The 15,265-nt window shown below is 31.5% G+C and overlaps 2 protein-coding genes across 2 annotated transcripts; one reads left to right on the plus strand and one right to left on the minus strand.

Annotated features, from left to right (window-relative positions):
- Positions 1–605: 605 nt before the first annotated feature.
- Positions 606–2,250, minus strand: LOC124844224 (UDP-glucosyl transferase 73CC6-like). Its single transcript, XM_047321117.2, has one exon. The coding sequence runs from the start codon at positions 2,155–2,157 to the stop codon at positions 739–741; it is 1,419 nt and encodes a 472-aa protein (XP_047177073.2). The 5' UTR covers positions 2,158–2,250; the 3' UTR covers positions 606–738.
- A 6,842-nt stretch (positions 2,251–9,092) lies between these two features.
- Positions 9,093–14,780, plus strand: LOC124840516 (TMV resistance protein N-like). The gene is made up of 6 exons (XM_088093062.1): positions 9,093–9,742; positions 9,838–10,930; positions 11,206–11,478; positions 12,462–13,328; positions 13,499–14,190; positions 14,589–14,780. The coding sequence occupies exons 1-5, from the start codon at positions 9,177–9,179 to the stop codon at positions 14,153–14,155; spliced, it is 3,456 nt and encodes a 1,151-aa protein (XP_087949188.1). The 5' UTR covers positions 9,093–9,176; the 3' UTR covers positions 14,156–14,190; positions 14,589–14,780.
- Positions 14,781–15,265: the final 485 nt, after the last annotated feature.

The following is a 15,265-nucleotide window of genomic DNA, read 5'->3' on the forward strand; positions in this document are numbered from 1 at the left end:
TGAAAGATTTATTTACAAAGGTTATCTAATTCTTAAATTAGTAAAAGGTATAAATTGAATCTCATAATTGAGTGTTAATTAAGTATTAAACATTGATTGAGTATTCCTTGTATTAAAGTACTGTATTTATAAACTTCCTAAACTCAAGACAAACATTTTTTTATTATAATCCAATAACCAAATATCTCAACAACTCAAAATTACAAATTTAACTTAATAAAATATAAATTAAATTTTAATTTTAATTTTTATAAGTAAAAAATCTCGCAAATACAAATAATATTATATCCGTATTTCACCAATTTATAAATAAATATTAAATTATTCATTATTTATTCTCTCGCACATATCCATTTTATGTATCTTCTTACTGTCTCGTTTACTGGAGTATTTTTATTATCCCTGTAAATAAACATATTATAGTAGAAAATAAAAATTAAACTGAAAAATAAAACATTGGTATTTGGACACCATAATTTTTCTACTACCAATTTAATACTCTTACTCGTTATTATTCATTTATTCTTTCTTTTTAAATTACAAAAGTTAAATTTTGATAAGACTATTTTAGCTCGATAAAAATTGTCAAAAATAATAGTGAAATGTTATCAAATAAGCTTTTGCTTACAAAGATGGGGATATACCCCAGTTGTGGTTGAAAATACGTGTTGAATTCATGCGTAAAACATATTGGGTTTTTTCCTTTTTTTTTTTCTTTTTTTTTCAATGGCTATTAAGCTAAGAGAGAAGCTTGGCATCCCTAAGCCGCATAAGATCATGAATGAGGGCTGTTAAATTCTTGTGAGATGAACCTCCTTCTCCAACAGCTTCTCGCGCCTTTTCCCCAAACTCTTGTGCACGCCGTCTCACTTCTTGCGCTTCATCACCACCGTCCATTATCCGCCTCACACCTCTCTCAATGCTGTCTCTGCACACCAACGTCTGTCTCTCACCAAACCCTATGCTGCTCCACTCTGCTGCGCCCACCTCCACCCCAATTCCCCGCACCTCGCTTATCAGCTTCTCGTTGTAGAACTGTTCTCCGTGCACCGGCCACGTAATCATGGGCACGCCACCACTCACAGCCTCCACGGTGGAATTCCACCCGCAATGGCTCAAGAATGCTCCAACGGCACGGTGGTTCAGGATAACCAACTGTGGAGCCCACCCCCTGATAACCATCCCCTTCTCTGCATTCCTCTCTTCAAACCCCTCTGGCATCCACTTCTCCTTCTCTTCCTGACTCTCCTCCTTTCCCTTCTTCTCCGGCACCACCCATATGAACCCATGACCCGACGCTTCAATCCCGCATGCAAGCTCGTAAAGCTGTTTATCCGGGAAATGACAAAGGCTCCCAAAGCATATGTACACCACCGAGTTTTTCGCCTTGGAGTCAAGCCAACTCAAGCACTCATGCATACTCACCACGCTCTTCATGCCCCTCTCTGCTTTCTCTTCAGGGGTTCTTGGTATGAGAGAGGCCGGCCCAAGATGCCAAGCCTTGTGCCCCGTCGTTTTCTCGTAGTAGCGGATGTATTCTTCTCCGTCGAGCTCGGCGAAGTTGTTCACGATTAGGCCGTAGCTTCTGAGCTCCGTCTCCAGCATCTTATCAAGGAATTCCGTCAACTCCTTCGGCGGTGATGCATTGAGGGTTATGGGGTGAGGGAGGGTCGGACTGAGAAGAGAATTGGAAGAGTTGGAGGAGGAGTGTAGGGCGCAGATGGTGAAGAGGGAGAAGCCGTTGAAGGCAAGTCTAGGGATGTTAAGGTTGTTGGCCAAGTCATCAACCCAGGGGAATAGAAAGTCCGCGACGATGCAATCAGGTGGATTCTCCTCCACGAAGTTCTGGATGGGGGTTTGGAGCATGGTGGTGGCATCGAAGACCTTAGCGAGGTGGTCAGTGTCGGTGACGGCGGAGATGTTTTCGATGCCGTCGGGGAGACCGACTTCTTGGGAGGGAAATTGAACGGTGTGGAAGCGGAGGAAGGGATGGGATGGGATGGATTTGCGGAGAGTTAGGGCGTTGGAAGGGGTGGTGATGATGGTGACATGGTGGCCACGAGAGGCGAAGAGGGTGGCTATGTCGCATAGAGGGATCATGTGACCTGCTGCTAGGAAATGAATGAAGTGCAGTTTCAGTGGCCTCGTTTCCTCCATGGCCTTTTGCTGTCTCAATGTCGTGTCTTCCTCCTATATCACTACCATTTTATACTCTCACAACCACCGCTAGAGAATATGTTTCTCGGGAGAGTGGTCCAAAGGAAAAACATACAACAACCAACATTTGTAATCATCATAACATAGATGCGAATACACATCAGGCCACATAGAACATTCCTAGTAATTTTCGTAGTTTCTCGAGTGCTTCAATTTTAATAATGATACTTTATTTTGAGAATTGCAATGATCCAACTTGAACGTTCCATCTTTGGTAAGTTTGTGAAGAAAGTTGGAGCTAACATATATATATATGCTTACTTTCGTCATGCGACACTAAATTTAGAAAGTTTTATGGTTGAATTTATATTACAATATGTAATGGTGTTTTCAAGTGGGACTTTACCAAACTTCTCTAAACCTCTTCACACCCAAACTCCTTCATATATATATATATATAATAAAAAAATGTCATACTTGTTGAAATCGAACTAAGCAACTCTTGTTTGTGTTTGACAACTAATGTGATTTTGTTTTATCTCCATGGCACATCCCATAATTTTCCACCACATGACTGGAAAAATGTGGATGATATCCAACGTTAAGTTGCCACGTGGTTTACCGAATAGCACTCTGCCGGCACCATTATTAATTCAAAAAATGAGATTATTTGGTATGAATAATAAAATTTCTAAATTTATAATATATGTTTGATTAATTTTATAAATAAGAAACTTTTCCTGTCATTTTTAAAAATAATAAAATTATTTTTAGTTTATAATTAGTTAATTGGTAGGTCAATCTAATTCTTACAGACTGGGGAACGAACCAAAATATATAGTCATAATGATCCACTTACTATTTCTATTTAGTGAACGACACACAGATATAACTGTCATCCTTCAACTTAATATGAGACTTTTGAAAACAAAAATATCAGCAGAATAAACAATGATCTTACTGTACCATGTAGGTCTAATTTTAACTGGTTGTTTTAAACACATTAATTATTAGAAAAAATTTATTTAGGTTTATGTTATTCAATTTTTTTCTCGATTATACCTTTTTGCAAAAGGGAGAAAATAATAATGTGTCATTTATGAAAACAATAAATGAGTTAGATAAAAAAAATCTATTAAAAGTTACAAAAAAATTTATATAAAAAATATTAATTATTTTTCATTATAAATTTATTCCATAAATTAAAGAGCACATAGAATAAAGCCTCGAGGGACATCATCGTTTACCACTTTGTGAAATTAATAAAACTCAAATAACCCTCTTATTATATTTATTTAAATTCCATTTGAATTGTTAAAATTGACTCAATTTTTTATTTATCCAGATGTCTAATCTAAAACTTAAGTGAAAACAATAACATCTGTTTAAAGACTAAAATTATTTTTAGAGATTTAAATTAAACTCGAAATAGTTTAAAGATTGAGTTGCTCTTATTATTGTAAATATTAATAATATGATAGAAAAAATATACAATTTTAAATGTTAAATTGATTATTTACTTTATTGATGAAGAATAAAAACATCACCTTACCAAATTTCTTGGCTAGACATATCAACATAATGTAGGATGACAAATTATTTTATGAATCTATGATTGAAATTTATGTTTTATTTTAATTTAAGCATTTTTTTTTCAAACGAAGTTTAATTTTGCATGTATTTTTTTATTTCATTTACTATTTTTTTTAATAAAATGAAATGAGTTGTGAATTTGATCTCTTGCCATCTGTATGGCAAATAAATGCGAAAGTCAGCTTTTTGCCCGACTATAAATTACTTAAGAATGTGGTATGAAGCCTTTGTTTACTGAGGAGTTTATTCTTAATTCTTTTAATCATATACATAAATACATGTTATAATTCTAATTGTAATTGGGACGTTAAGAACACTAATAACTTATATTGCATTATTTTTGTTTTTTCTTTTTAATCACTACAAAAAAAATATTGTTATCTACGGTTGAAATTTGCAGGTAAGTTAAAATTACTTATAGATTATTTACGAACAAAAAATCGTAAATAAAATAATTATAAATAAATTACATATAAAAAAAATTCGTAGATAATGCATATAAAAAAATTCATATATAATTATATACAAAAAAATTTATGTATAATTACATATGAAACCAAAAAATCTTTATAATTACATACGAAAAATCTATACATAATAAAAAATTTATAAGTAATTATATATAAAAAAAATCCTTATATAATTACATACCAAAAAAAATTCATATTTATATATAATAATGCTATCAGTTTTAATGAAAACAAGTTTAGAAACATCAGAGCAAATCAACATAATTGCTAAAACATCACACATGTTACAGTAAACAAGTTTAGAAGATTAGCAATAGATTACCAACTTAAAGAATGCACCATTAGTAATTTCCACGATATTCCAAGCTTCTCAGAAGCATTCACCAGTACATACGTAACAAAAATAATAACTTTCAATTAAGTAAATGGAACATACACTAGTGTAGAAATCACTTTAGACATTCATTATTTTGAGTTTTTTTTACGTCCGAGAGACGTTTATAAGGTTGACGTTGATGGGACGTTCGACCTGTTTAGTTGGACGTCTATATAGATGTCTAACTTACACAGGTCGAACGTCTAAGACCTTGAAACGAGTTTGGCCTCTGTAATTCATTGGATGTCTCTGTATACATTGACTATAGTCTATAGATGTCTGATGTTGCATTAACAGACGTCTAGGAAATATTTTTTTAAAAAATAATTATTTATTTTTGCAAAAAAAATTTAAAAAAATTTCATACGATTTTAGACTTCAAAATTTTATTGAAATACTCAAGAAAAGAAAATTAAAAAATTAAATAAGCAATGTGGGCATATGCAGACTGAGCACTTAAATTACTCAAAGCTAATCTCAAGTTATCTTAACCTTAGTTACTTTTGCTCCTAAGAAAACTATCTAAACCATGGTTATTGTAATTGCATGATTCAATACAATTTAGTAAGTTATTCATATAATGTAATAAACCATTAATAGTTTTCAAACACGCAAGGCATGCACGAACTAGTGCTATTATGTATCACTGATAAAAATCGAACAATTTAATATATTGATATTCTATTTTATTTTTTCATTTTCCAATTTTCGCTAACCTATTTTCGTCAAAGAAATTGAAAAGTAAAATAAGCTTGTTGAATGAAAAGAAATTGAAGGAACACTAAAAAGCATACCTATTTGGTCATTTCATTAATGAAAAGTAAAATATGATTTCCTAGTTCATGGTTAATGCACCTGTCAGTTTCAATCAATCAATTAGTAAAAAATAAATTAAATATAAAAATAGAAGGTAAGATTGTAAATAATAGGATGGAATGGAAGATTGCAACAGAATGCACCAAAGTTATTAATATAATTGGATGTCAACATAACGTGTTCAAATAACTATGTATAATGAAAAGAATTACCTTGGTGGGAAGTGGTAATATTACCCATTGATTTGGAGCATATTTGATATGGTCCCTGTATATAGCCTGCAATCATATATCACATTGAAGAAAATTGAACTTGTTTATGCATATCTAAGCATACCTTATTGGTCAGTCTCATGTTTCACAGAGGTAAAAGTAACATACACATGAGTTTTGCAAAAAAGGTATAGACTATTCACACGCACTGAAGGGAGAACGAGTTACTATATTAGCTTCTAGGATAAAGTTTTCTTTTGCTTTCTTCATTAATTTCTCATTCATGAAAAACACAAATCTCTACTTTCTTTCTCATGGAATGCTAATAACAGGTGGGTTTCACTTCTAAAAGAGAACAAGTATGAATAGTTAGATGCTGTTAACTCCACAAAAACTCCTTACTTGCATATCGCGTCTGCAAGGAATACCATGTTCCTCAATATCCATACAATATTTATTCATAAGGATGAATCGATCGACTTGGTCAAATGCACAAGCTCTTTAACGCCCCTACATTGTACGAATGTTGATTTATGTGGCAAGAAGTCAACTACATATTGTTGATGGAACCAAGGGCTGCTACCTGGATGATAAAACAGAAAAGGATCACCTTACTAAGCTTCAACAATATTTTAAAAGGCCAAATCTATTTAATTACAATTAATCAGAAAATTTTTGCCAACAAAAAAGTCTTAGGGGAACAAGACTATGACTTGAGTCTAAATAAAGGTAAGCTTTTCCAACAAATATTATAGCCCTAGTGATAACCCCATATCATGCAAGACTATAAGATACAAAATGGGTGAAATAGCATGCCACCTTATACTTGAGATTAAAACAAAATATATTTCTAGAGGGCTTAGTTGATCCCTCTCACAATCTTCTATTTATAATAATGAACTGATACAATAATACATGGAAGATTTAGAGATTGTCCTAAACACCTAGGTGCAAAATGAGGTATTACTATAGCTACAACCCATAAAAGCTAGCACACTACACCCTAAGTAGGCCTAATGATAATATATAGATGTAATTATTCTAACACTTTCCCTCAAGTTGGAGTATACAAATTGTATGTACCAAGTTTGGAACAAATAAACTCAATCGAAGGACTCCATAATGACTTGGTCAAAACATCTGCGAGTTGGTCATTTGATCCAATAAACTCAGTACATATTTCTTTTGTCAACAACTTTTCACTATCAAAATGACAATCAATTTCTATATGTTTAGTTCTCTCATGAAACACTAGATTTGATGCAATGTGGAGAACAATTTGATTATCGCAATACATCTTCATAGTTTAGATGTTACAAAATTTAAGCTCTTGAAGGAACTGCTTTACACATATAAGTTCACATGTTAGTGATGTCATTGCCATATACTCGGCTTCAACTGTTGATCGAGCAACTATATTCTCTTTCTTACTTTTTCAGGAAATAATGTTTCCTCCCAGGAAAACATAATATCTGGTAGTAGATCATCTATCATGAAGTGCATTCATGAGTGCAATGTTCCAATACCAACGTTCTGATGAAACGCTCATTTGTTGGCAACGATCCTTTGCATACTCTATAAATGGAGCACCCCTTCATTCCATAAAAAGAAAAATAAAAATTCTTTCTATTTTCTAGCTCTCATTCTCACAAATTACACCCTTTTTCTTCTTGTTTCTGTGTTTACTTTAACTCTTATATCTTGGGTATAAACTCTTTTTAGAGTTTCTTCCCAGCTCTAGGATTCTCAAATATTTTCAAGAAGTTCATGTTGTATCTGAGAAACTTGCACAATACACCGCGGATAAGTCCTTAAATAAAATTACACGTCTCATAAAATATTATTCGTGATTTTGTCACAATAAAAAGTATATATAAACTTTTTGTTTTTACTTCTTTAGATTCATAAGTTATTTTTAGCTATACATTTAGAAAATATATTTACTTGAAGTTGGTAAGCATAAAGTCATACATTTATCCAAAGTTGTGAAAGCACATGTTAAGGAGTTGTTAAAGCATAGTTACTTTAACTTATTTTTTTAAGAGATTTATAATGTTAACATATACTTTTATGGATCATCATGATGGAAAGGAAGAAAACATTCATTGCAACATATAATAAACATTAAGAGGTTTAGGTTTATGTGAATTTTAACTAGGATCGCAAATAAATTTGTCCACCAAAATAATTCCGAATTTGTTATTATTTTGAGAAAAAAATGGTCATGTTGATTATGAGTTTGGATAATGTCAAAATTTTAAAATTGATATGAAAATACATGTGTATATATCCATCTTATCCACGTACTTATTCTATATCGGTCTTCGCTTAAATTATTAAAACATATTTATTTATTAAGTAATCTAAAAGTATATATGATTTTTTTTCGTCTTTAGATTCATAACTTATTTTTAACTATACATTTAATATTTTTTACTTTTCCCCCATAATTAATTAAGTTTTATTCAACTATTACTTAATATTCTAATTTGATATTTATATAATTATAATTTATTTATTAATATTTGACAATAAATAAAAAACATGTATATTATTTTATTTAATAACGTAAATATAGAGACATAGATCTTCGCTAATAAATACTTATTATCTGACAAAACAAATAATTTTATGATAATATCCTTCTTCTTTTTTTGTTTTTGTTTTTAATTTTCTTTATTATTTGCAACCTTTTGATTTGTTTTAAAAAAGAGAAAATTTAGTCGACATTGACTTTTCTGAATCTAATTCTGACTAGTTTTGCATTTTGAGGAGTGAAAAACTAGATAAGAATAATTAGCTCCATGAATAATAAATCTATAAAATAGTTGATGATTTTCTAACAGCTACCTAATGTAGAAATTCAAAATTAGATCTCAAAGTTACATATTATGTATATTTTTCCATAAAAAGATGGTCCAACAGAAAACGATCCAAACTTTCACATTGCATATTGTTTAATTCTCTATTTTATATCTCCTTCCGGGGGATTAAAGGAGAGAAACCTTTATATATAATTTAGGGATTTATATAAATATGAACTTTATTACTTTATTAGGTCCATCAAATAACCGTCCTTGTCGCTACAAATTAACAAGTAGAAATGACACATAATAAAAACTATGTCATTGTAAATATCTCCAAGATGGGACAAAATCATCCGGCTGGGGGAATTTTCTGTTTAGACATTGCAGTTATTCCAAAGAAATGTCGCTGGACTTTTTCTAACGAAGCAACCACCTATTAAAATACACGCTTTTTTTAAAGCATATCCAATGTGAAAGAAATCATGGAGGATAGTAAGTGGGGAAATCATAGAAATGTGTTTACGTGGTTGTTCTTTTCTCCATTGCGTACACAAGGCAAAGAAGAATGTTCTCATGTTGAATGAAAGCAATAGCTTCTGCGCAGGTGAGTTAGTGTTCAGTTCTACACTTTTCAGCTTCTAAATCATTTCAACAAATCAAATCTACACTTTTTTTTAAAGAGTTGTTCTTCCTCTCTGTGTCGTGAATTTGACTGAACCAACACTGCTTCTATCAGAAGAAGTAGATGGTGAAAACTAAATCAGGGCTTAAGCGGTTTTGGAACTGCTTCTGTGGTCGATCATCGGGATCCACTTCTTCTTCCTCTTCATACGACTCCTCGCACACCATCCAAAACCAACACTACATATACGATGTGTTCATCAGTTTCAGAGGTCCTGACACCCGCAACTCTTTCGTTGATCATCTCTGCTCTCATCTCCTCCGAAAGGGCATTTTCGTCTTCAAAGATGACCACCAACTACAGAAAGGAAAATCCATTTCCCCACAGCTTCTACAAGCAATTCAACTTTCACGCCTTTCTATCATTGTCTTTTCCAAAAATTATGCTTCTTCCACTTGGTGTTTAGAAGAAATGGCCGCTATAGCTTCTTGCAAACAACAATCAAGCCAAATTGTTTTCCCCATTTTCTATGATGTAGATCCATCTCATGTAAGACGTCAGAATGGGGTATACAAGAATGACTTCGTTTCACACAGATGCAAATTCCAAAAAGATTTGGACAAGGTTCTTGGATGGGAGAGGGCTATGACGGATTTGGCCAATTCAGCGGGTTGGGATGTGAGGGACAAGTAAGTATCAATTATAGCCATTTGCTTTTTTGTCTTAGATTCGTAACACAATTTAAATAATGGTTGAGTGCTCTATTTTTTTCCTTCTCTTGCAGGCCAGAGTTTGAACAGATTCAACACATTGTTCAAGCAGTAATTAAAAAATTGGGTCATAAATTCTCTGGGTTTATTGATGACCTTGTTGGGATACAACCACGCGTACAAGCATTAGAAGACAAATTAAGATTAAGCTCAAACAAAGTTCAAGTTTTAGGAGTTTGGGGAATGAATGGAATAGGAAAGACGACTCATGCAGCTGTCCTATATGACAAAATCTCTCATAGGTTTGATGCTTCTTGTTTCATCGAGAATGTGAACAAACTTTATAGGGATGGTGGCCATACTGCTGTTCAAAAGCAAATTATTCATCAAACTTTACGTGAAAACATAGATATGAGTAATCCTATTGAAATATCAGGGATTGTAGAAAATAGGCTACACAGGATAAAGGTCCTCATAGTTCTGGACAATGTTGATGAATTAGAGCAATTGGAAAATTTGGCCATAAAACCTAAATTGCTTTCGAAGGGAAGTAGGATGGTTATTACAACCACAGATGAGCATATTCTGAAAGCGTACGAGGGTGAAGTGTTGATACACAAGGTTTCATTATTGAATGATAAGGATGCCCGTGAATTGTTATGTAGAAAAGCCTTCAAAAGTGAAGAGCAAAGCAGTAGGTGTGCGGCTTTGATTCCTGAAGTAGTGAAATATGCCCAACGTCTTCCATTGGCAATTAGAGTGTTGGGTTCTTTCTTGTGTGATCGAGATGGTGTTCAATGGAGAGATGTGTTGAACAGATTGGAGAATAGTCCAAATAATAAAATTATGAACGTACTCCGAATAAGTGTGGATGGTCTACAACGTGAGGAAAAACAAATATTTTTACACATTGCGTGTTTCTTTAAAGGGGAAAGAGAGGATTATGTTAAGCGAATTCTAGACTGTTGTGGGTTATACCCTCATATTGGAATTCAAAGACTCGTTGAGAAATCACTCATCACTATTAGCAGTGAAGAAATTGTTATGCATGAATTGTTACAGGAATTAGGAAAGAAAATGGTTCGCGACCAATCTCCAGAGGAACCAGGATCATGGAGTAGAATATGGCTTCTTAAAGACTTCTTGCATGCCTTGAAAGCAGAAACGGTAACAAGTTACATTTTTTATTTGTAATATCCAGCAACATAGTTGATGGCATTGGTCATTCCATTTAAACTAAAAGATTATTTTCTTTAGATAGTTTTCTTCACATTAAATAATTGCTACTGTTCATACTTTTATATCAATATATTTGTAGTATGAGGTAAGTGAAGTTTTGATTTTTTAATTAGAACTTCACTATTCACCTTTTCATAAAAACGTTTCGTATTCTACTGATTAAAATGATGCCTTTCTTGACATGTTTATTTTCTATGTTTCAGGGAACAGAAAAGGTGAAAGCCATAGTTTTAAATAAAAAAGAAGAAATGTCAGAATGTAGTGTCGAGGGATTGTCAAGAATGAAGGAGCTTACATTACTGATATTATATCACACAAGAATTTCAGGAAGGCTGGAGTTTCTTTCAGACAGACTGCAATATCTATTGTGGCATGATTATCCTTTTGCTTCTCTCCCTCCATACTTTACAGCCTCTAATATTGTGGAATTGAATATGCCTAACAGTCGCATCAGACATTTATGGGAAGGCCGCAAGGTACTATAACCACTTTTCCATTTTCATGTCAATTTAAATAAATGATGGAAAGAGGGAATATCTTTTTGGGCTTCTCAAAGAAGCTGCAATACACTTTGGTCATTTTTCTTTTTAACTTCTACAATGACATCGTAATTCGAAACTTCCAAAAATTCAATATAAATTACTTAAAATAATGTAACATTTTATATTAAAAAGTAAGAATATATTTGATAAGACTGTCCGATAAGCAAATTCCTAATTTATATATTCAGGGTAATAAACTATCTTTTTTATTAAAAGTGTTGGATAAATTAAAAGTCTAGTTAATAAATGTAAAATAACATTATAAGAATATCATTTTATAAGTTTAATTATTGAAGGAAAATATGTTTTATAAAAAATATATTATTATATAATTATAATTTTATATTTTTTAAATAATTAATTTTTATTAAATCTTTCAATATGAATTAAATATGTTTTTAGTTTTTAAGTTTGACACAAAATTAAAATTTATCATTATTTTAAATTTTAATATATTTTTATCTTAAAAATTTAAAAATAAATTAACACAGTTTCAATATAAATTAACATAGTTTCAATGAATTATTTATATAATTTAACGTGTTTCTATCAACTGAAAAACGTGAACCTGATGAATATTAGTATTGAATACTGTGGTAATAATTTTGAAATTATAATTCGAATAAACATTACTTAAAAATGAAAACATGTTAAATATTATTTGATTATCTTTGGGTGTAATTTTCTCTACCATTATGATAATATGAAATGTAAAAATTTTATTAATTTTAGTAACTATGATTTGTCATCTTTTCTATGACATTCTAATTTTTTTTCACCTAATGAACTAAAATGAAACTTTTTTTTCATCTACCTATGTCTTAAATTCTGAAAGCATACCAAACTGAAAGAGAAATAATGAAATTGAAGTTTTAAGATTAGATGCTAATAGGTGATTTTTACTTTCTTTCTCACAGAGCTGTCCCAACTTGAAAAGGATTGATTTAAGCAACTCCAAGTACCTGAGTGAGACTCCAGATTTTTCCAGAATCGTAAAACTTGAAAGGCTAGATCTGTCTGGATGTACAAGTTTATCTTATGTCCATTCAACAATTGGACTTCTTAAGAAGCTTGCTTTCTTGAATTTACGAAATTGTTGCAATCTAGTTTTCATTGATTTTGGCTGTGTAGGGAACATGAGTTCTCTGAGAGTTCTACATCTCTCGGGTTGTTCTAAACTTGAAAGCACCCCAGATTTTACAAGGGCAACACATCTTGAGTACCTTGACATGAATGAATGTACAAGTTTATCCACTATTCATGAGTCTATTGGAGTCCTTTCAAGTCTTACTTTCTTGAGTTTGAGAGGTTGTATAAAGCTTGTCAGTATACCAAATGCTATTCATTCCTTGGCATCTCTTCAAACTCTAGATTTATACGGTTGTTTTAGCCTTACGGATCTGCTACCAAAACAAGCTTCTTCATCCCATTTGAAATTCTTGATTTTTCTAGACATGAGTAATTCCAAACTAAAAGAAGTACCTGATGCTATTGGAGACTTAAGATGTTTAGAAAGACTGAATCTACAGGGAAACAATTTTGTTTCAATACCTGATTCCTTCCTTCAGCTTCATTGTCTAGCATATTTAAACTTGTCTCATTGTGATAAGCTCATATATTTGCCTGACCTTCCAACTGAAGGAGATACATCAGGGGGGAAGTATTTTAAAACGGTATCCGGATCTCGTGATCATAGATCAGGCTTTTATCTCTTTGATTGTCCCAAAGTGTCTTATGGTAAAGTTGAGTTCGACAGACTTGAACGCTTCTTCCACCTAATTAAGGTTCACATTCTACAACCTTCTCTTTTTGTCTTTGGCTAACATTTGCCTAATTCATCATTAGAAATATTTTTAGAGATTAATTGTAAAAAATCCTTTTTATTATCAGCCAATTAAGTTCTAGTATAAATTGATTATAATAAAACTATTTTGTGATTTTCTTATGGTGATAGGAACCCTGTAGTTTTCGGTGTGGCTTTGACGTTGTTCTTCCTTGGAAATGGGGATTTCAACCTATCTTTGGTAAAACATTATTAGGGAATTCAATTATAAGGATACTTCAGGGTGGTACGAATGAGGACTGGATTGGCTTTGGTTTTTATGTTATATTTAAGCCAAATGCGCTTGTTGGATCTCCTCCTCACTCTTCATTTAATTCATCTTATTCATCGCATCCACTTTATCTTTCTTTTGAAAGTGAATACACAGAAGAGTACTTTGATATGCGACTCAATTTGAATCTGAAGGCGGATGAAAGTGAATGCTTTATGTGTAGGCATATTTGGATAATTTACATCAGTCGAGAACACTGTCATTTTGTGAAAACAGGGGCGCATATCACATTTAAAGCGCAAGCAAATGTTAAGATCAATGCATGGGGAATGAGACCTATACTCAAACAAGATATACGTGACATTGAAGGGAAGAAATACATAGCTTTTTCTCATTCAAATGATAATCGTGTGGACTTTGAGTATGTAGAAAAGAGCAACAGTGGTTCAGGACCGAAAATCCAGCTTCCTTACAATTGGTATGTCACAGAAGAAGAGCAAGTTGAGAATATTGATGCCAAGGCCAAAGAAAATAATCTCTCCAATGCAGGGCTTTAAGTTGCTTGGAAGCTCACATCTTTTCCGGACATATAGTAATGATCTTCTCCCAAACAATTATTCATAATTAATTATTGATCAAATATTTTTATTTTCACAAAAAAATATATTTAAACTTATAATCTATCCATACATAATTTAGTGAATCTAAGACTAAATTAGCATAATATTTTGAAACTTCATTAGCAAATACATTGACATTCTAATATTATGTATCCTTTATATTTTTTTTCGCTTTTATTGACTTTCTCTGTTTCATTCTTTAAATAATATACTTAATCAAATTGTTGTGCAGTAAAATTTGTTGACAAGACATCTTTTCATATTTATATATAAGTATATATTTAATTTAATTTTATGTATTGGTATATTAAATGCTTATTAAAATATCATAATTTATTTCGTTTAATATTTCTTTTTCATTTTATAACAGATTCTTCTGGAAACACTTAATCCAGTCTTGGAAAGATGTCGAAGGTGAAAGTAGGTTTGTGCATGTAAATGTTTAATTTTTTTGGTTGAGTAAGTGGATCCTTTCATTTTAATTTATTACTAGCTTTGTTAGTGATGTAAGTAACCAAATCTACACCTTATTTAGATATGCTATTCCCTCTTTATTTGACTAGGATAGATTAAAGGTATGTTTACTGAAACAAAATAAGTTACTAATTAGTTTATTTCATTAAAGTTTTTAGTAACAGACATATCCATTGAGTTAATGTGAAAGAACATATATACAGGGGGTTTAGCCTGTAAGTTATTTTAGTTATTATTTATTTCTTTTACTAAAATATCTTTTTCTTAATAATTTTATATCATCTTTGATATATATTCACATAATTTTTTGTGTTTATAGTAGAATGTTAACATTTCACCATTTAAGATATTGAACCATGATACTAAATATTTATTTTAATTATTACATTACTGTTAATGTTTTATGTAATTTAAATCAACTATAAGATTTAAATTTTTAAAAATATAAGTTAAAATCTATCAAAAGTAGAAGTTCTCAAATTTTTAATAAAAAATTAATTATTTTCAAAAATCTTAAATTATAATTACATAATAATATTTTTTTGCTAAAAGATGTAAATATTATTTGCTAAT

This window comes from Vigna umbellata, chromosome 6 (genome assembly GCF_029865625.1).
Source record: "Vigna umbellata cultivar VRB3 chromosome 6, Vumbellata_1.0, whole genome shotgun sequence".
Lineage (NCBI taxonomy): Eukaryota > Viridiplantae > Streptophyta > Magnoliopsida > Fabales > Fabaceae > Vigna > Vigna umbellata.